The 23,138-nt window shown below is 54.9% G+C and overlaps 7 protein-coding genes across 7 annotated transcripts; 5 read left to right on the top strand and 2 right to left on the bottom strand.

The window, feature by feature from the left end:
• Window positions 1-2,857: 2,857 nt before the first annotated feature.
• Window positions 2,858-4,777, top strand: CORC01_11976 (uncharacterized protein; the record flags this gene model as incomplete). The annotated part of the gene is made up of 1 exon (XM_022623598.1): window positions 2,858-4,777. One exon carries the CDS (start codon window positions 2,858-2,860, stop codon window positions 4,775-4,777), a length of 1,920 nt encoding a protein of 639 aa, XP_022469926.1.
• A 2,765-nt stretch (window positions 4,778-7,542) lies between these two features.
• Window positions 7,543-9,914, bottom strand: CORC01_11975 (acetolactate synthase; the record flags this gene model as incomplete). The annotated part of the gene is made up of 5 exons (XM_022623597.1): window positions 7,543-7,601; window positions 7,656-9,347; window positions 9,411-9,478; window positions 9,555-9,659; window positions 9,751-9,914. The coding sequence occupies 5 exons, from the start codon at window positions 9,912-9,914 to the stop codon at window positions 7,543-7,545; spliced, it is 2,088 nt and encodes a 695-aa protein (XP_022469925.1).
• A 1,662-nt stretch (window positions 9,915-11,576) lies between these two features.
• On the bottom strand, window positions 11,577-12,446 carry CORC01_11974 (uncharacterized protein; the record flags this gene model as incomplete). The annotated part of the gene is made up of 1 exon (XM_022623596.1): window positions 11,577-12,446. The coding sequence occupies one exon, from the start codon at window positions 12,444-12,446 to the stop codon at window positions 11,577-11,579; it is 870 nt and encodes a 289-aa protein (XP_022469924.1).
• A 3,193-nt stretch (window positions 12,447-15,639) lies between these two features.
• On the top strand, window positions 15,640-15,951 carry CORC01_11973 (uncharacterized protein; the record flags this gene model as incomplete). Its single annotated transcript, XM_022623595.1, has 2 exons — window positions 15,640-15,750; window positions 15,814-15,951. The coding sequence occupies 2 exons, from the start codon at window positions 15,640-15,642 to the stop codon at window positions 15,949-15,951; spliced, it is 249 nt and encodes an 82-aa protein (XP_022469923.1).
• Window positions 15,952-16,381: 430 nt separating this feature from the next.
• Window positions 16,382-17,049, top strand: CORC01_11972 (PUA domain-containing protein; the record flags this gene model as incomplete). The annotated part of the gene is made up of 2 exons (XM_022623594.1): window positions 16,382-16,395; window positions 16,479-17,049. 2 exons carry the CDS (start codon window positions 16,382-16,384, stop codon window positions 17,047-17,049), a joined length of 585 nt encoding a protein of 194 aa, XP_022469922.1.
• A 1,069-nt stretch (window positions 17,050-18,118) lies between these two features.
• On the top strand, window positions 18,119-19,938 carry CORC01_11971 (aspartyl-tRNA synthetase; the record flags this gene model as incomplete). The annotated part of the gene is made up of 3 exons (XM_022623593.1): window positions 18,119-18,838; window positions 18,894-19,260; window positions 19,343-19,938. The coding sequence occupies 3 exons, from the start codon at window positions 18,119-18,121 to the stop codon at window positions 19,936-19,938; spliced, it is 1,683 nt and encodes a 560-aa protein (XP_022469921.1).
• A 1,355-nt stretch (window positions 19,939-21,293) lies between these two features.
• On the top strand, window positions 21,294-22,823 carry CORC01_11970 (uncharacterized protein; the record flags this gene model as incomplete). Its single annotated transcript, XM_022623592.1, has 1 exon — window positions 21,294-22,823. The coding sequence occupies one exon, from the start codon at window positions 21,294-21,296 to the stop codon at window positions 22,821-22,823; it is 1,530 nt and encodes a 509-aa protein (XP_022469920.1).
• Window positions 22,824-23,138: the final 315 nt, after the last annotated feature.

The raw sequence follows: 23,138 nt of genomic DNA, 5'->3' as shown, positions 1-23,138 counted from the left end.
AGCTTTGGCGGTTCCTTGCTGCTGGGATTTCCAGGTTTATGGTTGAGGACTTGGACTTACACGGTTACGGCAACGGGGGGACCCTGAGATGTTGCTTGACGGGAAAAGGGGAACACGGATCTCTTACGGGTCTTTGGGAGAGAGGGAGAGTGAGAGGGAGAGAAGAGGGGAAGGCGGAGGACACGCGGCGTTTGTTCGAGATGGAACCGATGCGGCGGGTGAGTCTGGGTTGAGTTCATCTCCGGAGATGGTGAGGCGAGGCTAGGTGATATTTGGACGGAGGGTTCGGTGTTGAAGGGGGGCAAGGTGGTGTCTATTACTTGTATAGGTAACTCGAGGCATCTGTCTTTTGACTAGAGGTAACGAGTTGACGGAGGAGATTGGTTTTTTGGTTTTTTTTTCCCCCTTCCCCTGGAGAGGTAGTCTTGACAACAGCGGATTGTTGTCTTTGGTTTCGATAGTTTCTTGATGTGCTAAATGAAACATGAAGGCGATGGAAGAGGAGCAGGATGGAAAGGAAGAGTGCAGATGGGGTTTCTGCTTAGCCAAGGTACATGTCGTTTGATATCCAATGAGACGCTGCAATACCACATGTTCGCCTCAGGAACGGTGTTTTTCAATTTCACTTTCTTCACCTCATCTCAGTGTACCGTGGGCCACGACAAGGGATTGGACGGGGTTCACCGACGGGAGGGGGGATCATTCGCGTAGCCAGTCCCCCTTTCAGTCATTTGCGTGATCAATCTGACCTGGGGGGGGGGGGGCCCACGTTGTGTCAGACACCCGGCCCAACGAGAGCCTTCTCGCCCTCCTCATCCCCCAGCAGCTCGACTCTAATCAAATGGCGAATGCGGCTGAATCACCCACGAGCAGTCGGGCCCTGCGCTGACGCAAGTGGCATCGCCAATCAAGCAAACTCCTGTTCTTCAACGGCCGTACATCATGTGGGCATGTGAGATGTGGCTGGCTCGCTGTTCATCTTTCCCCTCTTTTCGAAAAAAAAAACGCACGTCTTCATCGCAAGTGCCATGCTTTACCTCTCGGGTGGGGGACCAGTTCAGCCTCGAGCCAGACCCAGCACACGCGACATCAGCCGATGAAGTTTTCGGATAGCAGATCGTCCCTCTCTCTGGACCCCCGAGTTCCGAGTCACTTGCAATGCTCAGAGGACACCACGCGGACTCAACAAAGGAACTCTTTGGAGAGAGAGGGGGGATTCTTTGGTGTCGCCGAGGGGAACAAAGGAAGGACAAAAGTAGGGTCGTCCTCTCGGGCTTCGGCTCTGGAAGACGCGAGACCGCAATTTCACCACGGACCAGGAGCCGCACCATGGCAACGAAAGCGACGTGACACCGATACGACGACGACGGCGGCGGCGGCGACGACAACGGTTGGTTCCTCATTGATGATTTCACACCTTTCAGAAAGAGCCCTCTCACGTCCTTGTTCATCCAATCCACCCTCGCCAACCCGCCACTCATCTCACCATCATTCCCCCCCAACCAAAAATACAGTCAGGCAGATCCTTTGTTCTAGCGTCATTCTAGAAGCCCGCTAACGGTCTTGGCTTTCCACTTTCCTTCGCGCCAGCTGGGCACCACGCCGCTACACAACCGCGCCAGGCCCCGTCCTGTCGCTCTCCCTCCCCCACCTGCACCTGTCATCCGGGCATGACGAGCAGGGGCTTTGGGCTCCGCGAGGCTCTCTGTTGTGTCATTTGGTTCGTTGAGAGAGGTTGCGTTCCGAATGGTTTAACCAAATCATGGTTGGGAAAAAGAAAAGAGGGGAGAGCCGGCGGGCATCGGAATGGGTCGAGATCAGCGTTTCTTGTCTCGTTTTTCGGGCTCTCGCCTACCCAAGTTGGTCCTGGGATCACGGCGCTTGAAGCCGAGCCGTCCTTCTTCTTCTTCTGCTTCTGCTTCGTCTCCACGATTTCAGGCTACTAAAGATCCGACTTGTCCTAGAAAGCTTCGTGAAGTCTGGCAAAGTCGGGAACCACGATGACCAGGGATGTTGTTAACAAATGAGCTTTCCTGTCCACCTCTCCCGGCGTAACTTTTGCGGCGAGTGCGGCAGGCGACGGGAATCTAGAGATCTCATTGCCCAATTCCAAGGGAGATTCCCAGAATAAGGCTTATTAGACCATCGTCGAGGAATGTAACCCGCCATGGCCATTACCAAATAAGCCCCGCCCCCCCCCCAGGCAGGCGTGCTTCACCGTTGCTCAAAAACGGCCTCAGTCCTGAGCCCTGCGCCCGCGCTAATGCAAAAAGAGGCGCAAGGCACAACCACTTACACACACGCACTCACTCGCACGCCTGACAGAGAAATCGACTAGAATCTTCAGCGAACAAACTAGGTCGCCACTCGTCAGACACCACCGTCCTCGTCGCCGCTCCATGTCTTTCATTGGCTTTTCTTGGACTGGCAACCCGTCTTTCCCTCCCTCGACTTGGGTTTCCCCCCCTTCGCGGCCCGGTTGCTCTCCTTTGACGGTTGTCGTTCCTTGGCAAAGAAAGGGTACATACAAATGCCGAACCGCTGCTCTTTCGTGCCTAGCCTTGGCGCTTTTCTTTTTCCTGTCATTCGAAATCTCGTCATACATCAAGTCCACTTACTCACATCGCGTTGACGTTCACTACATAACAGCCATTCCACCTCTCGCTTCAAACTCGACATCAGCGTCACTCTGTCTTCTCGTTCATTTTCTCATCGAGTCGAACTCTGTCAAGCATAATACATCATTTTTCGACGCCTTTCACCAACCACAACGCTTTATGCAACGATAGACACCAGCGTCAGTCTCGCAGCGACTGAACGTGAGCACACCATGTATCCCAACAGGGGCCCGTCAAACATGTCACCTGAAGACGTCCGAACCCTCTGCGATCTCGCCGGCCGGTACGGCTCCGGAAGCTTGGAAACCACCCTCCGGAACATCAGCGGCAGCAACTACACATCCCTTCGACCTCCGCCCCCGCCTCAGCAACACCACCGAAATCCTCATCACATGGACGCCCCGGCGAGGAACTCGGCCCTCTCCACGTCCACTTTTGGCAGCAATAACAGCGCGCCCTCCCTCACAACCAGCGCCGGTCCCTGGAGCAGCTCCGACGCGTCCTTTTGCGGTTCCGACGCCGCCTCCCTGTCGGGAAGCTACTTCAACCAGCAGCCCGGCGCCGACGCCTCCTGGGCCGACGCCGTGGACGCTCCGTTCCTGATGTCGCCCTCGGTGACACCGTCCCTCTCCGGCTCCGAGTGGCAGGATCACCACATTGGCGAACACCACCTCTCCTCGACCCCGTCACATGAGAAAAAGGCCGCGGCGGCCAGCTTAAAGTCCCCGTCCTCCGGCGCCGTCGTAGGCCGCAAGCCCATCGAGTGCCCCATGTGCGCCGTCCACGACGTCTACGTCGGCTTCGGCAGGAAGAGCGACTTCAAGAAGCATCTGCAAAACTTCCACAACACCGACTGCATTTGGGTCTGCCCGCAAGAGAACTGCCGCATGATCTTTGACTTTGAAAAGGCCTACGTCGCCCACGTCAAGCTGGACCACAACCACGGCGAGGCGTGCCCCCCTGCAGCGGCGGCGGCAGCAGCAGAACAGGTGAGGGTGAGCCTCTGCGCCCAAGTCGTCTTCGCCTGCGGCTTCATCGGCTGCAAGGAGGTCCTCGAGGCCTCGGACGACAGCGAGGCCCCCAAGACGGCAGACGCCTACTTTGATCACCTCGCCAGCCACTTTGACAAGCGCAGCGGCAGCGGAAGCAACAGCAACAGCAACAGCAACAGCAACAAGAACAACAGCAGGGTCGCGTCCGAGTGGACCTACTACCACCAGATGCAAAACCTCCTGCGCCAGCGCTCCCTCAAGGACGAGTGGAAGCACACCCTCTGGGACAAGGCCGCCCGCAACCAGCTCCGCTGGCAGCCCCGCTCCTCGGGCGACCTCAAGAAGCTCCTCGAGTGCCGCCACCTCGCCGACGTGCCCCGCATCCTCCACGCCGCCTGGACGCTGGGACAGACCTGCTTCTCCTCCCCCGAGCACCCGGCCCCCGAGTTCCCAGGCGAAGCCACCCGGCCCGTCCGGGCCCGCTGCCCGCTCGCGGGCCAAGGGAGGAACCACGGTGAGCTCCGCGACGTCGTCTCGGGGCGCCACCAGCAGCAAAATGACGGATCCGCGTCGACGACGACGACGACAACGACGAGCAGCATGACCATGTTCGCCCTCCGCCGCGGCCTCTTCCCCGTCAACAAGCTCGCCACCGTCTCGCACCCGCCGCCGCGCTCGATCCCCGAAGAGCCGGATTCCCTCGCGTACCCGCACCCGGGCACCCCGCTCGTCATCCCCGAGCGCGACGCCTGGTCAACGGATGTCGTCCTGGGACCCCCCGAGGACGAGCAGCTCTATGACCCCGTGTTCATGCCGGGCGGTGGTGGTGGCGGCGGTGGCGGTGCCACGACGAACATGATGCAGAACCCAATTTACCCCTGGATCGACGCCACACAACAGCATGAGCAGCAACAGCAGCAGCGACGCTCGTTTGGCGACTTTGCGCGTCATCTCACGCCCTCGCCGCAACCTACCGAAGACCAGGAAAGCAGCCTTGGCCCGTTGCTCCGGGTACCCAGGCCCACCGCCGCCGCCGCCGCCGCCTCGAAACGTCCTCGCTCGTGGGGCATGAGGAGCCTCGAGAACCTGCGCCTCAAGCGTCGCGGGCGCTCGTCGCCCGGCACGTCACCCGTCGAGGAGAAGGCGCCCTTGCCCGGTTGGATCTGAGACAACGCGTCTCCTTTTCTTCCAACCTTTGCCCGCATTCTTTGGGCCTGGCTTTTTTTTTTCTTTGTCCATACATACACTATTTTTGTTTTTGTTTTTTAGATGTACATTACCTAACGCTTTACATGACATGACTATGGATGGTGGCGCAGCTTCATAGACTTTTTTTTGGCCCCCTCCCCACCTCCCCACCCCCTTTGCACTTCTTTGTTCTTTGGCTTTGCGTCGGAATTAAAACTATAGACTACAAGATACCCCCCAATGGGCCAGTTTCTCTTTTACCGTTGTACATATCGGGGACGCCGGTGATAGGCGAGCAAGGTGGCTGGGGAATTTATTGGCTTTGTTCTCAGCCCGCGGCGGCGGCTAAGACAGCATGATGATTATGACGACGCCTATAGAGGGTGGCTTCGGGCAGAAATACTACATCAATAATCACACCAGAGTTTTCTCACTTACAACTTTCCATGTTTTATCCGTGCTATCAAGACTCTGCCGTACTGCATTGCAACAGAGTGTGTTTGGTGAGCCCAGCTTACAATCGAGAGAGCCTTTTTTTCCTGGGTTCTCGCAAGGCCCTTCCTTTTGAATAGGGCCCGTATTGCGACATTGAATGCTTCTTTCTCAAGGTATCAATGCTATGAAGATGGGTTAAGTACATATGTGTGTCCGCACGAGGAAGGTAAGTGTGCCAGACAAAAAAGTGCACCTCGTCGCTATCTTCTTCCCTTATGTCGGTCGTCTCAGAGAACCATTAACCTTCCTTCTTCGTCATTGGTCTCGAGTCATCCCTGACACTATAAATCGGCTGTTGAAAATGGACTGAAGAGGGGTGAGGCTTGCCGCAACTGGCTTCCTTCCCTCCTTTGCTAGCCACTTTGTGTATGTCGTATTCTTGGGCTCCAACGGCAAGGCTGTCAGCCATCTCTATTTTACCTTCAAGTATGCTTCGCACCAGTAACACCGTGTCCTCAAAGTGCACCAGGAAGACCCCCGGATCACCTTTGATCCAGACGACGACGACATGGTGGTTGATGGGTGTTGGTACGCCGGCGACGCAGAACGCCAGTCTACCGCCGAGAGACACGGGCAAGCGCTCCGCCTTGGCAACTTTTCCCGTGAAATCCACAACGACTCGGCCTGGGCTATCTTCAACAACAAGCCAGCCACCCTCCGCAGTCACCAGGTGCAAGTCCTAGGGGTATCATCCAAGGAATACTCTCAACGTGTCAAGCTGTGGAGAAGGGAAAGCCTTTTGCCTAGAGAGTCGCTGATGAACGAATTATCAACGGGGAGAATGACATGCATAACGCTCTCACACGGATCCCAGACAATGTCTCGGGCAATGCTCAGATGACCTGTTTGAAGAAAAGGAGTGACAGTGTAGCCCGACCAAGAGAGCAATATAAACGTAGTCGAGGGTGGCGGTGACAGTGAAGCATGAAAGAGAAGAAAACCAAAAGCCATATCTCAGGAATGCATGTACCACGATCAGACGAGTAGATGAGAACATTTCGTTTTTTAACCCTTCGAAAATCGCCCAACCCCTCTTTAGATGTTGTTGTCGTGACGTTGAGGTATAGGATTTCACTATAAGCCATCTTCGTCGAAAACCCCTTTTCCTAAGGTACCCAAGATACTTCCCATACCAACTCTCTTAGACTTGTCCTCCGTCGACCCTCCACTAGTTCGGACAACAGTAGAATCCATCTTTGCTTCACGGATTATCGACACATTCTTGGGTTTGGATTTATGCCAGCAAGGATCCCAAACACAAAAGGCCCCCAGTTCAGGAGCTTCAACCATGCTAATCAATTACTGATTTGTACACAATATCGAAAAGCGTCAATACCGATCTGCGGGATGTCATTGCGCCACCGGCTCCGTCTGCTCTGATACCTGGATCGGTGCCGCAGGCAGAAACGGGTACTGTAAATAGAGGGAGAGGTTTTCGTTTGAAAGCCAGTTTCTGTACCAAGTATAATGGGAAACATGGCATTACACGTTCCTTGAATAGTTGCTCCTACCATCCGCTTACGAGGAAAGGATCTCCTTCGTGAAAACCTCAAATCCTCCACATCGTGTCAGCGCCGAGGCAAATTTCGATGCCCGGGGACCTTTATTCCGAGGTACTAGTTGGTGAGTCTTGAATCCTAAGTTAAAGACTTCATGTTCTCAACTCAGAATCGATTAAGGACTTTGTCTCCTAACTTTAGTAAACGAACTCGAAGAAGGTTCCTGTCCTGCTCTGTCCTTCGGTTTAACTCTTTATCCCTTCAAAGTAGACCCGCTAATCAGTCAGCAAAGCCCGAAAGTTAAGCTGAGAGCCAACAGACAACTGGAGTTCTCGTAATGTAGATTTGCCAAAAAAAATGTTGAACATGCACTCGTAAAGTTTGATATATGTACATTCTTTTGACAAGGTCAAGGTAAACTAACCCTACTCCGCGACGGTTGATTTTGTGTGAATGCCTGAATGAAGCCCCCAACTACGGAAAATGCTGCGATAAAGCACTTTTGGAATTTTTGTTCTGTTTCGTTTTAACTTGTTTCCTCCGGACGGACCTGCGACACAGGTTCAATTCGTCGTCGCCCGTAATAAAAAACCCTGGTCCCAATGGAAAGATTTTTCTGCCATAGCTGGGATCTCGTTTATGGCCAAAGAGAACCCAACAAAGCTGGTGGTATAAGATGAGAGAGTAATATGCATGGACGCCTCCAATGTGGAAAGATTAGATAACAAGAAAAAGCTGCGCGTCGGCGATTTAGCCATGGAGACCGCTCGTTCTCTCGCGCATCAGCTCGCGGCGCTTCTTGTCCTTTTCTATATGGGGGTTAGCGTTTAGCTTATCACAAATCAAGAGCGGAAAGTACTGACCTCCGTCCCATGTCAGGAACTCGTGGAGAGCTGATCCAGAGGGCACCATGGGCAGAACAGGCACCTTCTTGTCGGTGAGGACCTCGAGGAAGGCGGGGCCGTCGGAGTTGATGAGCCACTTGAGAGCGTCGACAACCTCATCGGGCTTGCTCACTCTGCGGTGCTGAACACCCATGGCATCGGCCAGCTTCATGAAGTCGGGGTTCTGCTGATGGGTGTGGGCGTAGCGGTCCTCGTAGAAGAGGTTCTGCCATTGCGTCACCATGCCCTGCTCCTCATTGTTCAGAACAATGACTTTGACGCCAATGTTGAACTGCGCAGCGGTGGAAAGCTCGGTCAGAGTCATGTTGAAGGAGGCGTCACCGTCAATGTCGATAACGAGTGCGTCGGGTTTGGCAACCTTGGCGCCGATGGCGGCAGGCAGACCGTATCCCATGGTACCCAAGCCACCAGAGGTGACCATGGTCCTGGGGTGTCTCCAGCGGAAGTGCTGGGCGGTCCACATCTGGTGCTGACCGACACCAGTGGCGATGATGGTCGTCTCCTTGCGGTCGGCGGTCAGGTTGCTGAGCTCCTCAATGAGGGTCTGAGGCTTGATAAGGCCGGAGCGCTCCGCCTTCTCGTAGTCGGACATGGGCCACTTGGCCTTCCACTCCCTAATCTTGTCGAACCATTCCTTGCGGTCCTCCATCGTCTTGGGCTTCAGGTGGGGGATAAGAGTGCGGAGGTTGGTGGCGACATCGCCCTCGACGGCCTCGGTGGCCTGGACGACCTTGTTGATGTTCTTGGGCATGATCTCGAAGTGAACGATACCACCACGGCCCTCGGCAGCGGCAGCCTTGGCGCCAGGCGCGAACTTGGCGACGTTGAGCGTCACGCGGTCGTCGAAGCGGGCACCGAGGGCGATGATGAGATCGGCCTGCTGAATGGCCATGTTCGCGTAGGCGGAACCGTGCATACCGAGCATGTGAAGGGACTTCTCGTCAAGCTCATCGAAGGAGCCGAGGCCGTGAAGGGTGGTGGTGACGGGGATGGAAAACTTGTCCGCAAGCTCCTTGAGGATCTCGGGGCCACCCTCTGACTGGGCGATGCCCTGACCGGCGTAGATGATGGGCTTCTTAGCGATGTTGACGAGGTCGGCAACACGCTTGATGGACTGGTCGAGCTGCTTCTGGAGCAGGGCCATGGCGGCTCTTGAGGCGGCACTTGGGAGAGAAGGCAGAGAGGTTTCAGTGGGGATAGCTCTCCTCAGGACACCGGCGGTGACGTCCTTGGGAAGATCGACCAGGACGGGACCGGGGCGGCCACTGGTGGCGATCTCGAAAGCTTCGTTGATGCGGCGGGGGAGCTCGGCAATGTTCTTGACCATGACATTCCACTTGGTGCAGGCGCGGGAGATACCGGTGATATCGGCCTCCTGGAAAGCGTCACTGCCAATGGCGGAGGTAACAACCTGACCGCAGAAGACAACCATGGGGGTACCGTCGGAGAGGGCATCCTGCATCGGGGTGATGACGTTGGTCGCGCCGGGGCCGGAAGTGACGAGGACGACACCGCACTTGCCCGAGGCGCGGGCGTAACCTTCGGCCATGTGACCGGCGCCCTGCTCGTGCTTGGGGAGAATGAAGTCGAAGTGTTTTGAGTTGTAGATGGCGTCGAACACGGGGAGAATGGCGCCTCCGGGGTAGCCAACTGTGAGTCACGGTCAGCCATGCCTCTGTAGTAGTTCCTGGAACTACCAATTGTGCCACGTACAGATGTGCTTCACGCCCTGTCTCAACATCATCTCGTGGAAGATTTCTCCTCCCGTCTTTCCAATGAATCTGTATTATACCATAAGTTTTCGCGCTTAGAACAAGCCGACAACGGCAGTGGGTGTTGCCAACGAGGGCTACGTACGACTCGTCCATCTCCGGGCCGCGAGAGCGCTCAAGAGGTTGCACATGGCTGCGGTCCTTGTCGGCATTGAAGGCGGGTGCGGGCGTATCTCTAACCTCACTGCAACTGAAAATATACTCGTCAGTCAAAATGTTCGTGAGTCACCGGATTCGTCTTCCCGAGCAGCACTCGACGGGAGCATGGGGGAGAGACTCACGGAGCGGGGGAGGTGGCAGAGGTAGCCTGTGTCCTCACGCCGGAGGTGACCTTCTTGGAGGCCTGGATGGCGGCGACGGCAGACGAGGTGGTGAGGGTACGGGGAGCGCTCGCTCTTGAGACGGCCTTGAGGGCGCGGGCGGCGTGGCGGGTTCGGAGCATCATGATGGGCGGTGGAGTGGAGAGGGACCTGGAGAAGAGTAGTAAAAGAGGAAGAGAAGTAGAAATAAAGAGAGAAAGAGTCACTGGGTGTGATGCTTCTTCGAGCCCCTAAGGATAGAGGAGAGAGAGAGGAGCGGCTCGTCGAATTGGACGATCGCAGAGGGATGGAGGTTGCAGAGATCACGGAGTCAATGGGAGGAGGAGGAGGAGGAGGGAAGAGGGAAAGTGAGGGAAGGGAATGAAAGCCTAGTCACAAGGTTTTGGCAAATTACAGTAGCAGATGTCAAATTCGAGATTGGGAATTGGGGGCGGGCACAGACACAGATAGGCACATTGGGGTTTTCTAACTCTGTAGAGTCAGAAAAAGAGTCGGGCTGGGGATTCCAAGGTGACCGCTGCTGTGTGTCTCTATTCTATCGCTCACAGTTTGGCAGCACAAAGCAGCAAGATGGACAGGCGCGACTGCTGTTTCGGAGCAAGGGCAAAAACCAAAAAAAAATTATCGGCTGTCGAGGTGTGGGGTAGCCGGCCGGTGACTGGCTGGAAGGGCGCACGACGGGTCACGACGGGGGCGAGAACGAACAAGCGTTGCCCATCGGGGGACGGGCACGGACCTTTCGTCCAATCTGGGGTGGCGATATCGGCCTGACCTGCTCCTACCTGCTCCAATCGTACCTTACTTAGTGCTGTGCCGCTGCTGCTGCACCTTTAGCGCCTAATTACCTCCTTCCCACGGTACCGGCAGCTATAAAGAACGATTGCAGCACCCGTGAGAGAACGGCAGCCATCTCTGCTGACTCAATTCGATTATGACTCATCCTGATTGGCCATCTCACTCCCCGTCCGAGATCCCCACACGGCTTTCCTCCCCGATCTCGAGGCGTGCCATCTCCAGTCTTGAACCGCAAGGAGTCACACACTCCCACAAATCCTCCACAAAAGTCTCCCAAGGTCCCCTATCTTTTCCTATCGACCCGCGCGTCACGGCGTCTCTACTCACCACCACCTGCCTCTCTTCCATCTTGCCATCCCGTCTTGCTGGTCTTTTTACTTCTTGTCATGCTTGCAGTGCGTCTCATATTGGGGGCGAAATATTCTCAAACCTTTGGCCAAGAGCTGCTGCATGTCGCATGCGGTCCAGTCACCGATCCGGGGTCGCAGCAGCTGTCAGAAAACGGCGCAACCCCAGGAATCGAGAGACATGGGAGCTGCCGCCCTTAAAAAAAAACGATACCTTCGTTTGGCCGGATTCGCCTAGCACTAGATTGATTTTCCTCTCCAGTCAGCATTCATCCACGTATACACGTGAACCGCGGCCCGTCGATCGAGGTCGTCGGGACCCCCTCTCATCCGGTTTGGCCCGGTCGCATGCTTGAGCACCTAATTCATTTTATGCAGGGTCAGCTTGACAGCAAGGTCAGCGGTTGACGAGACATATCGGATACCAGAGACTCAAGAGAATAGTGGCTTGGATTTTTGTTTCCTCGCAGGTCAATCGCCCATGAACCTTGATGCAAACTTTGAATACCGGGATCAGAATTATAAACAATAGGTATTTTGTAATTATGACTGCTCTCAAGGCCCCCATCGCCGACGAACGCACTCTGTCGGGGCTGGACCAATCATCCACCCACACACCCACAACCCCAATCCATCATATCCGCCTTACATCCGGTGGTGGTCGCCGAATGGACCATTTGCTTCATACGCAGCAGCCGGTTGGCCGTGCGACATGAGCGGCTGGTTGTCAGCATCGTGGACCTGCACAACCGGCTGTTGTCGCTGCTTAGCGGCCAGCTTCGCGTTCAGCAGGGCCTCGGCTCTCTCCGCGTTACGCTTCTTCTGCCTCCTCTCGCGGCAGCAGGAGAACGTGATGTAGGCAATGGAGCCCGTGATGGCGACGGCGAAGAAGATGGCTACGGCGATGCCGCTGGGGTAGACAGTATTATCCAGCACCTTGCACGAAGGGTTGCCCGAATTATCGTTCTTGCAAAGCAGGCCCGCCGCGCATGTCCCGTATGCGATCTGCGTCGGAAAGCAGCCCTCCTTGAGAGTCTTGCCCTTCAGCACGCCCGTAGAGACGACGGGGCATTGCGTGGTGGACTTTGTTGTTGTCGTGGAGCATATAAGCTTGGAATAGGTGGCCGTGCCTGTGGATGTAGCGGTGGCCGTCTCAGCAGCAGCCGCGGTCGCCTCGGTCGTCTGACGCGCGAAGACGGCGACATGGCGTTTGCGCAGTTCGGCAGGGATGCTGCCTCTGTCGTCGCACCTATCTAGAGTCCACTGCGACTCGATGACGGCTTCGGTAAAGTCGCACCCCGCGTTGATGTAGCATCTCTCCAGATCGATCTGTGTAAAGTCGTCGGTGAGCATCTCCATGCAGTGGGCCACGGATCCAGAGTCGCCGCATGCTGCTAGTCTAGCCAGTTCGACATTTCGTGAACGAAGGCAGTGCAGTCTCGCCGGCGACAGGGCCGATGCAGCGGCGGCAAAGAGAAGCGCAACAAGCGCCGGGGCGGACTGGGATGAAAGCATATTGCCCGGGTTTTGTGGGGTGCCGCAAATGATTTGCCGGGACGGGGGTCTGCTGGAGGTGGGCTTGACAGCGGTTCGGAGTGGGCGCTTATTAAGTGCCGGCCCAGACTTTGGGGAGACGACGTGGTGCTGTGCGACGAATTGATGTCGGGGTTTGGCAGCTTCCTGATTGGGAAGACTGTTTGGTTACCGGCAGCCTCGGTTCTCAGTACCGTGAACAAGCTGAAGACAATTTCGACCGTGGAACTTGGAAGTGAGGTTGGAGGTCGGGTAGTCGGAATCGGGTGATTGGTGTTTACCTTGGGGGTGATGGAGAGGTCCGAAATCTGTGTGCTCGGAGGAGATGAGGAGCAGGGCGAGGGAAGAAAGCACAATGGCTCACGCCGGATGAGCTGGGAATGAGCTTCAATTAAAAGAAGGGAAGGAGCAGGACGCCTCTCGGCTCCTCTGGGCTGGGCTGGGCCTGGTTGGTACCCATTTTGGCTTGTTGCTGTTGTCACCTCACCGTCCTTGTCTTGTCTCTCTCTGGCTATGAGCTGAGGGACGCCAACGCCAATGCCACGAGCAAACTGCACCTCAGCACGGGTGTGCCCCAATGCCCCAGCGTTGGGGTCGGGATTGGTCATGTCTTGGATCTCCGCTTAGGCTCACTCTTTTCCTTGCTTACCTGCAGCTTAGCAGGACCAGGCTTGCCAGGCTTGTGGGCTTGTAGGGCTGGGGCCTTCATTCCGCAGCAGCTCTTCCCGGAGAGGAGGGTGTTCGGTTCTGGAGGCTTCAGTCTGGTTTGGTGGTGCTACTGCTCCTGCAGCACAGCCCTTGTAGCTCGCCCTTTGCTAGCCCACCTGGCGAATGGGAGCTGGAGTCGTGGTGGCTGATGGCGCCGGCCTCCATAATTAGTTCTGTTGGTCGCATCTGCTGCTGCACGGGCGGTTCATGATGCCTTCACGTGGAATCATCGTCTGATCTCATCTCGAGTTATGAGCCGTGTTTGTCTCTGGATATTCGAGAGACTCCCAACTTCGTCGCTCGATGACCACTGCCCGGGGCTCTGGAAGCCGTCATGATTTATTCCCTCCGACATGCGCCGGACTCTCTCTGAGGCTCACGATTGTCGACAAGAGCTATTCGCACAGCGCCCAAAACCCACAATCTTGACCTAAAATAGCATCTGCTGTTCCCGGCACACGGCTTGGCCCGAAGTGTGCAAGGGGGAAGGGCACAGAGCACAGGGGGCTTGCACTGAATTTCGGGAGTTAGGCCGATACCGAGCCACCGCGTCGGTTGCTTTCTGGCTTGCCGTGCTCCAGTTCCGTCATGTAGCGTGTAGCAGGCTCCAGCATTTCTCCTCTGGCCATCTGGGGGGCGGGTGGGTTAGAGAACAGCTTCCCTTCCCTGATGGCTGAGGAAAAGAAAAAGTCGCTCGCTTGATATTAGTGCTAAGGGGCTGTGGTGATCCCCGGCGCGGCTCTAATTGGCTGTTGGTCGTTTGGCTGTGGCTGAGACCTGCCACCCTGTAAGCTGAGCCAGCCACTTGTCTCCGTCCCTATTCGGACGACTGCATGTTGCAGCTGAACTCTTCTGCTCATCTCTGGCTGGAGTTCCCCCGTAGTTGGTTTGACCTTTGCGACAAGTCAATATGTTGTTTGCTTTGGAGATAGTGAGAGAGGCAATATGGCCTTCCCAAGTATTTGGTTCACCAAGTGAAGTGCTGGGTTTACTGTATTCGCGCCAGTCCCCTTCCTGCGAGAACCTCGACGGGAAACGGCGCGCCGATGCGGTCAGACGTCATGAATAATCCCAGACAAGCACCCACCTGAGACAAGGTCGCTATCCTGGTAGCAATACGCAAGCAAAACGCCAATAAAAGGACTGTTAGCAAGGAGACATTTTCGTAACCCCAGTTGAATAAGGAGGGGACTGTAAGATCGGGGCGGGGCGGTGTTGCATTTCCGCTGACTGAGAAACTCGGCGGAGGACTTCGGCGATATCAGGAACCCGAGAAAATTCCACAGGTGCAGATGGAATGTTCTCCTTTTTACGTTGCATCTTTCCTCGGACCGACTGTCGTCAGGCCCTGGAAATAACAAGGCAACGGGTAGGAACCTTGGGTATAAAGATTGCTGGTGCCTTCTCATCGTCCATGCACCTTGCAAAGAATAAACGGCAACAACCTGATCGAATGGTTCTGCCTGGGAGGAAGGCGCCGAACTTTCTCATCGGGAAGTGCACAGACTCAAGAGACCCAACCCTGTACGTGGTTGCTTACCTTAATTCTGTGGTTACCTAATTCTGTAGTCTACGGATACTGCAGTCAGCTCCATGTCGGGCAAGTGGACCCATGCCACCGGGCCCAGGAAGGCGGCACGGCGGCAAGGCCCGGGATGCTTTGATCGGTGAATTTGTACTCCCAAAGGCATTCATAATTTTGCAACATTCAACTCCACGTCTGGGGCGATGCATTCATATCATGCACCCAGGTATGGGAAGTACCGCAGGTACTGTGGCCGGCTGAGATCAGCGTTAGTGGAGATTCATTCGAGTTTCTTCAATCTGATCGTGGACCTCCCTAACATGGCGCAGTGGCTCCTACCTTCCTTATTCGAACTCAAGGGATTGCTCCCATCTCATTCGCCCGTCCGGTATTCCCAGCACCCATCGCTTCCGATCCAAATAGAACAGATGGACCAAACCAACCGGTCAGTATACTGCTGCATGACAGCTTGACCATGACAGTGAAAAAATATCACATGTAGATTCCTTGACGGGGCTTCGATCTTAGCCCATTTTGTTTAAACATTATCTAGTGAGGGCCCCAATACCGAGCAAAATAAGAAACAGGGATAGATAGGTGTGAGGGTCCGCTGCAGGCTTTCAGACGGGAGGCTGGCGTGCTTCGATTCCAAGATCGTCCCGGCGGCGCTTTGCGTCGGACGAGCAGTCCCTTAGTTTGCTACCTAGAAACAAACCCCCGCCCCCACACACTTACGACGTCATCGGTCGATGCAGCGTCTAGACCTCCAACCTTCCTGTTTTGGACATCCTCGAACCTTTGCTGCTATTAAATCTGAAGCAACTCCACCACCCTTACTCTTTCCTCACTGAATACAAGTTATAAACACTCCACTCATCATCGCTCAGATCAGCCAGCACAAAACATACAACACCAGCAAGCTTCACAGCTAAAATCGCCATCATGCCTCTCGTCGTACCTGGTATCAACAACAACTCCTCCGATGACAAGACCGAGGAGTGGACCAACAAGCTTGTCGGCAAGAAGCTCCACGAGGAGGAGTCCAACGAGACTGTGAGCTCCCAACTCCCTCTTGATGCATTTGTGTGGACCATGCTAATTACCGTGCGTTTCTAGACCTTCTGCAAAAGGGATCTCCCCGAGGAGACGCGCGTCATTGAGCCTGGTATGATGGTCACCAAGGATTTCAGACCCTCCAGACTCAACGTACATGTCAAGGAGGACGGGACCGTCTCTCACGTCAACCACGGTTGAGCTATTGCGATAATGGTGTCTCTGCGCTTGCGCCTGGAGAGATCCGGAGTTAGGCCGCAGTGGCACATTGCGATGATGGGTTACGATAGAGCTTTTGCATGACAGTATAGTTACAAACTTTTGAAGAATTATAATCTTTAACTCCCCAATCCCTAAACTCACGTCTTGGGTCCCTTTCTATCTGTCAATCCAAGTGACGTGATGCGACTGCAAATGCTCTCGATCGTGTCTGCCCCTCCGTTACTGCATGATTGGTCCGCCCCGCCCGCCCGACTGCGGGGCAATTTTCCTCTGCGATGTTCGCTCCCAACAACCCCACCATCAACCACCACCACCGGACTACCCAAAGCGCGACAGATCTCGTCGGCGTCCCAATACACCAGTGATACCCCTTTTCTCCCCTAGCAGACTTCGATTCGGTACCGCCAAAATGTTCAAGAAAGAGTATGCTCCCGTCGGTCCAATGCGTTACGAAACATGAGCAAAGGAGAAAACAGAAGGAAGCTAACAAAAATTACCCCGCCCAGCATCACCTCCAAGCCGAAGCAGAAGCTCAAGTCTTCCGTCCAGCGCTCCCTCCGCGACTCGCTCCTCTCGAGCTACCCCCTCCTAAACCCCTACATTGACGAGGTGATGCCCAAAAAGGCCTCCCTCGAGCAGATGAAGCTCCCCGACCGCTGCTCCCTCTTTGTCTCCGAGCAACAGCCCCTCTTCTACCAGCAGGATAACGCCACCCTCGTCCCCCATCTCAAGCTCGTCCACCGCTTTCCCCAGGCCTTTCCCACAATCCGAATCGACCGCGGCGCCATCCGCTTTGTGCTCTCGGGCGCCACGCTCATGGCTCCCGGGTTGACGAGCGCGGGTGGTAGGTTGCCTGAACCACGGGAAGGCGCTGAGGGCGTCAACGAAGAAGGGCGCTGGAGCCGCGAGCTGGAAAAGGGCGAGCCGGTTGTTATCATGGCGGAGGGCAAGACAGAGGCGTGTGCTGTTGGATTTTTGGTTGCTGGTACGAAGGAGGTCAAGGATAAGGGCAAGGGTCCCGTGGTGGAGGAGGCGCATTTCCTCGGCGATGGGCTGTGGAGACTTGGTACGGACTGAAAAGAAAGTGGTTGTAGAAATTGGTGTATGGACGAAGAAACGAATTTGCACATATGATATCAAGTTGCGAGGATGGATAAAATGCAATCCGGGTGGAAGCATGAACAAGGCCTGGCCCAACAACATCCTTTTTCTGGCCATTTGAACACAAAAACAACGCTCTGTCTAGTACCTTGCCTGATGCTCTTGAAGGGGACGAGAGACTCATTTCCTGGCCCTAGCTGAGCGGCCCCGACGGTTAGCTGAGATTTGACCTCGGGGGCTGGCACATTTGTGGAAGAAATCCTGGGAGTTCATGGAAATTGCGACAAAGCTCTGTCGAGCCCGAGGTCTTATTGTCTTTGGGCTCCTCGTCATATGATCCAGGAAGCACCAGCCCATACTCAAGGACATCGCGCCACCCTGGTTGTAGATGAATCTGAGCACCTGAAGGAGAAAGGCAACACCCTCTCCGGGACGGGCAAGGAGGATCTATTGACTTTCAACTTCGTTGGTTAAAAGGGAGATGAAGTCACCAACTTTGGACATGTGGTATCACACCCTGGAACCATACAATCCAACGGAGAAACAATGTTGGGGCAGTATTGATCAATCAAATCTACATCCAATGCCAATTACCAGACCTGAAGAAATGCTGGCCTTCACGCAAGCCAACAATTATCGCCGATGTTGATAAACTTGCCTAGCTCCGGCCCGCTGATGTTGTCGCTTAAAGCCCCCTTCACGAGTGCTTCTCGCGCGCTTAGATGCGGCCAGTGAGTCATACATATCTTTGAGGCTCTGAGAGCTGAGCTGTATGAGCAGTTTGATTCAATTCGGTCAGTCCACCGGTGCGTATGTGTAGCTGGCCTCCTGGTTAGAAACAAGTCTCCGAATGCATCCCACCACGTCACGCCGAGCTCAAGTGGTCTGTGCATTACTGGTATAAGAGTCACGTGGTGGAATGACATCCAAATTTTTCCCACCTGCCCCTCATTGCCCCTCCATAACTCTGTACCTTACCCTCAATTTTACGCCTGATCGTGTGTCGAGCTCAATCACCACACCGATTCCGACAATACTCAGCATCATGGCAGACGAAGCCGCTCCGACGTCCAAGAAGGGCGCGAAGAAGGCCGAGGCCAAGGCGAAGAAGGAGGCCCTGAAGGCTGCGCGTGCCGCAGAACTCGCCCAAGCCGCCGCCAATGTGACCCTCGAGGACGACCCTGCACAGGACAACTATGGCACCAAGCCTGTCTTCAGCAAAGATGCCGAAGAAGTCGAAATCCGTTCCCTCGACGAGTCCCACAACGGAAAGACCGTCATCGTCCGCGCATGGCTTCAGAACTCTCGTGTCCAGAGTGCCAAGATGGGCTTTGTCGAGCTTCGCAAGGGAGGCAACTGGAACATCCAGGGCGTCGTCATGGCCTCTGACGAGGAGCCCATTGTCAGTCGCCGTATGGTCAAGTGGATTACCAGCATCAACCCCGAGAGTTACGTGGTGGTTGAGGCCAAGGTGAAGCAGCCTCTCGAGCCCGTCAAGAGCTGCCGAGTTTCGGGCCTCGAGCTCCACATCACCAAGTGCTTCGTCCTCGCACCGGCTCCCGCCATGCTTGGCATGACCTTGGGAGCTGCAAGCCAGCCCATTGTCAACTTCAGCGACGAGAAGGCCCCGGTCGGAGATGCTGATGCCGAGAAGGAGAAGGCCGCCAAGCCTGCTGCCGAAACCACGGTGCCATCCGCAACCATGCTCACTCATCTCGATAACATTGCCATGCACAAGCGCGCCCCCGTTCAGCAGGCTATTGCGGTATGTTGGTGTTAGATATGGGCTTCCGATTCTATTACTGATGGCCTCGGCACAGGATATCCGTATCGAAGTAAAGAAGATCTTCCGCTCATACCTCGAAAACCTGCAATTCAAGGAATTCGAACCGCCTTGCCTCATCGGTGCTGCCTCCGAGGGCGGTGGAAACGTCTTCCGATTCGCATACTTCGGTGAGGAGGCTTTCCTCGCCCAATCGCCCCAATTCTACAAGCAATTCGAAATTGCAGGAGGCAGAGAGCGTGTGTTTAGCATTGGCCCCGTCTTCAGAGCCGAGAACTCCAACACCCCGAGACACATGACCGAATTCACCGGCCTTGATGTGGAGATGGAGATCAAGCAGTCCTACACCGAAGTCCTCACCGTCCTGGAGGGCGTCTTGCTGTCCATCTTCCGTGGCATCCAAGGTCAGTTATCAACCACCCTGAGGTCCTTGACTTATTTGGTTCCTGCGTTCATAATTGCTAACCCGAGTTTCCGTCGATACAGAGAGATGCGCCGACGAAATTGAGACAGTCCGATCCGTTTACCACTCGGAGCCGCTGCTCCTTCCCGAGCCAGGCAAGGAGGTCCGCTTGACCTTTGCTGAGGCACAAAAGCTTCTCCGCGAGGAAGGCCCCGCCGAGTTTGCCAACGTACGTGACGATGAGGATATGAGCACCCCTCAAGAGAAGGCCCTTGGTGAGGTCGTGCGCAAGAAGTACAACACCGACTTTTATGTCATCGACAAGTTCCCCGAGACGGCGCGCCCATTCTATGCCAAGCTTGACGATGCTGGTACCACTACTGGCGAAGGCACTCGCGTCACAAACGCTTTTGACTTCTTCATCCGTGGACAGGAGGTGCTCTCTGGTGGTCAACGTATCAATGACCCGGCTGAGCTCGAGGAGCGTATCCGCGCCAAGGGCATTGACCCCGAAAGTGCTGGAATCAAGGAGTACCTCACGGTATTCCGACAGGTCGGTGTGCCGCCTCACGGTGGAGGTGGCATTGGTCTCGATCGCGTAGTTGCGTGGTTCCTGGCACTGCCTAGCGTCCACCTCGCGGCGTACTACCCTCGCACGCCCAAGAGACTGCTGCCGTAAAGCGTTTCATCAGGCCGTTGAGTTGCAGTGGACCAAAAGGAGTGGCGTTCTTCAATATGGATAATGAAATAAATCATTTTCAACCATGTTCTGGGTGCTGGGGGTTGAAAGGTCAAGATGGTCCAAATTTTAGCGTTTCTGCCTTGTGTAGAAGAATCAACAATTCTCAAGAATCACTTTGAATTCCAAGGGGCCTTGCATACTTGTGCCGCAGCGAATCTACTTAATTGAAATCAACGAAGACGCACAGGTAGTACTGCTGGCCGGACAGTGATGAGTTGGCCATGAGGTCACATTGTAGCCAATGTGAGCTAGTCGTGAAAAGGCTTCGATGAACGAGATAGACGTCTCGGGGTTTCCTACAGGTGTCCCAAATACACCTGTGCTTCCAAAATGTTAAACAAAAGAGGTCCTCGAAACGTTGAGGTGGATTTTTGCTTATCGTCAAGCACCTGTACACGAATTGGATGTCTAGGATGAAGCCAGCTTGGGCAAATTTCGTGCTGCCCGCGAGACTGACTACCGAGGCGAGCTATCGACAGTGAGATCAAGGCTCGAAGCTTGTTCAGTTACACCTGGATGCAAATATATCGAAACAGACCATCAGCAATTTATTCATGATGACACGCAGGATCAAACACGACCTAATATTATATTCGTCCTCCCCCACGGCAGGTATAGAGCAAATAGTAACACCCAATGAAGCATGACGAGCTACAACCTCTTTTGTAGCATCACCCATCAAGAAGACTTGACCTATCACAGCAGGTGAATTAATCAATTGTCAGCTCAATCTAGATGTAGTTTTATCCTTCGATTTCTCCGAAACACTGGCCCCACGGGCAAGTTTCTCTGGCAGAGATTTACAAAAATAGGTACCCTTGGTTCGTCTCAAGTTCCTACAGATTCTATTTAGGATGGGACTTCATTGGTTCTTGGAACCCCGTGGTTTCGGGGATAGGTTTCTGGGGGAAGAAGCTTAGTGAGTTTGATGTTAAATATGGTAGTTGAACCATGTGAGCCTGCCGTCAAACCTACATACATTGGTATTGGCTCTGGTAGCTACTATTATACTAGTTAGCGCTTATCTTTCTCTATTTGTCAATCAACCCTAAGTAGAAGTCTATTGTTGATAGAGTACTAATCGATCTACGAACAGCTTACTTACCCGCACGTGCAGTCTTGCCTCAGGTGTTATCCCTGCCACAGACGGCACGGTGAGTTTTTATCCCGATGCTTGCTGCCTAGATGAGCCTAACCCCGCTATACACGACTGATGGTACGCAGAACACAACTTGTGCTTAGATGGTCTGTTCACGTCTACTCATGTATTGATGAGTACGGTACAGGACACCATGGCTCCAAAGACTTTTCATTGCTTCTTGACCCTTCCGTATGAGATTCGACGAGAAATCTACTGGCTGGCCACCCCGCCACGCATCGTAAGGGTCAAGGAAAAGACGGCTGTCGAGTGCGAGGATTTCATGGAGACCCTTCGCACACATCCGGCCCAGCTTCAAATCCACCCTGACATTGAATTCTTCAGTGTCAACTGCGCCAGCGAGATTAGGAAGCGCATGCGGAACGGGAGAAACTCCCGCCAAACGACGCTCGAGGAGCACGGCATCACAGGCGGCAAGCCCATCCCACAGCCCTGGACTCCGTCCGCCCAGTGTCCAGAAACACCCCTGGCATGGCTATCCGACAACCCAGAGGTCGCGTGGGAGCTCGTCAGGGAGGGCTACTTATATAGCAAGGCCCCGATACCGACGCTCTTGCACACGTGCGTCGAGTCGCGCAGGGAGCTAGTGCGCGGCGGATACAACCTCGCCTTTGCGACGCGGACGGCCGAGCCGCGGACGTGGTTTCATTTCGACCGGGACACTCTCTTCCTCTCTCATGACGACTACGAAAAAGAACAACGGCCCAGGCTGTTGAGCGGGGGCCCGTGGGATGTGGGCCAGTTCGCGGCGGCGGATCTGCGACGGGTGCGGAGGCTTGCGCTGGAGCGTTCGGCGTGTGTGCTGTACGACGCGGGTGCGGTACCTCCCGGGCAGAACAGGCCGGCGGCCGTGCCGTTGATTGTCTCTTTATTGCTGAGGTTGCTGGGGGCTGTTGAGGAGCTTTGGTTTGTGGAGTGGACGCTGGGTGATGTGGAGGATTGGCCCGGCTTTCCGCCTTGCTTTCCGCCACCGCGGTGGCGTAGCGGTAGACGGGTTATGCCGGCGGTCGTGGGGGCCAGCGTTGTTGATGCGGCGAGGGGGAGTGGTGATTTGTTGGCTGTGGATGTTGAGCTTGTTGATGTGGCCGGGTTGGGTGGCGGGTATGAAGATGCTTTTGGGTTCCATGGTCTCCGATCCGGGTTCGGGGCGTCGCAGTTTGTGGACTTCATGGAGAATCGCGGCGGAGTCGGAATCGGTGCTGGTGCCGCGGCGGCGTCCTTGTATGCCGAGTACCTGTGCCGGCTCCGGCGGGACTTGCTCGAGCGGCAGAGGGCCGTACTTGTTACGCGTGGCGAAGGCGACGGGGAGGCACAGGCGGCGAACGATGACACTACGGGGTGTTGGAGGATCCCGGAGACAAGGATCGTTCACGTGCTACCGCGAAGCATGGTTGAATATCTCTACGAGGAACGCCGGAGGACCGCGGCGGGGTTGAGTGTACTGCAGACAGAGTGGGCTAATCTGACGAAGCAGGAGCTTTGTCGGGCGGATGGTGATAGTGTACATTTAAATTCTACTTTGTCCAAAAGGGAAGAATTTGAGGAGAGGCACTGGCGTGCAGGTGTTTGTAGAGATGATGAGTCCTGTCAAGGATCGTGTATTTGGAGGAGAGAGGGCAATAGGATTAAGAAGTGGTGGGTGCAGCATGGGCCAAGTCTGTGACGCTCTCGGCATTTTCAATGATATGAAAAGTACCAGAGCAGGCATACAAGGAATGGTGAGTGTATTTGGCACGATGGCTATGCAACTGGACGGAAGATCGCAGTGGAAGTTGCCAATCCCTGTACTACCATCGAGAACTCTGCGAATCGTACACCGTACAGCTTCAAGACACATTTCGGTTATTACTTTTCTAGATGAGAACCAAGTCCCCTTTTGACAGCCAGTAATTTCAATTGATACATGAATCATAGATATTACGAAATCCTACATCGGTAAGGGACTCTGCGAAGTTTGAAGTTTCTTTAAATGCTATCG

Source organism: Colletotrichum orchidophilum (assembly GCF_001831195.1).
Source record: "Colletotrichum orchidophilum strain IMI 309357 chromosome Unknown Scaffold_138.1, whole genome shotgun sequence".
Taxonomy (NCBI): Eukaryota; Fungi; Ascomycota; class Sordariomycetes; order Glomerellales; family Glomerellaceae; genus Colletotrichum; species Colletotrichum orchidophilum.
Note: the sequence above shows the minus strand (reverse complement) of the source record. Positions and strands in the feature narration are given on the sequence as shown.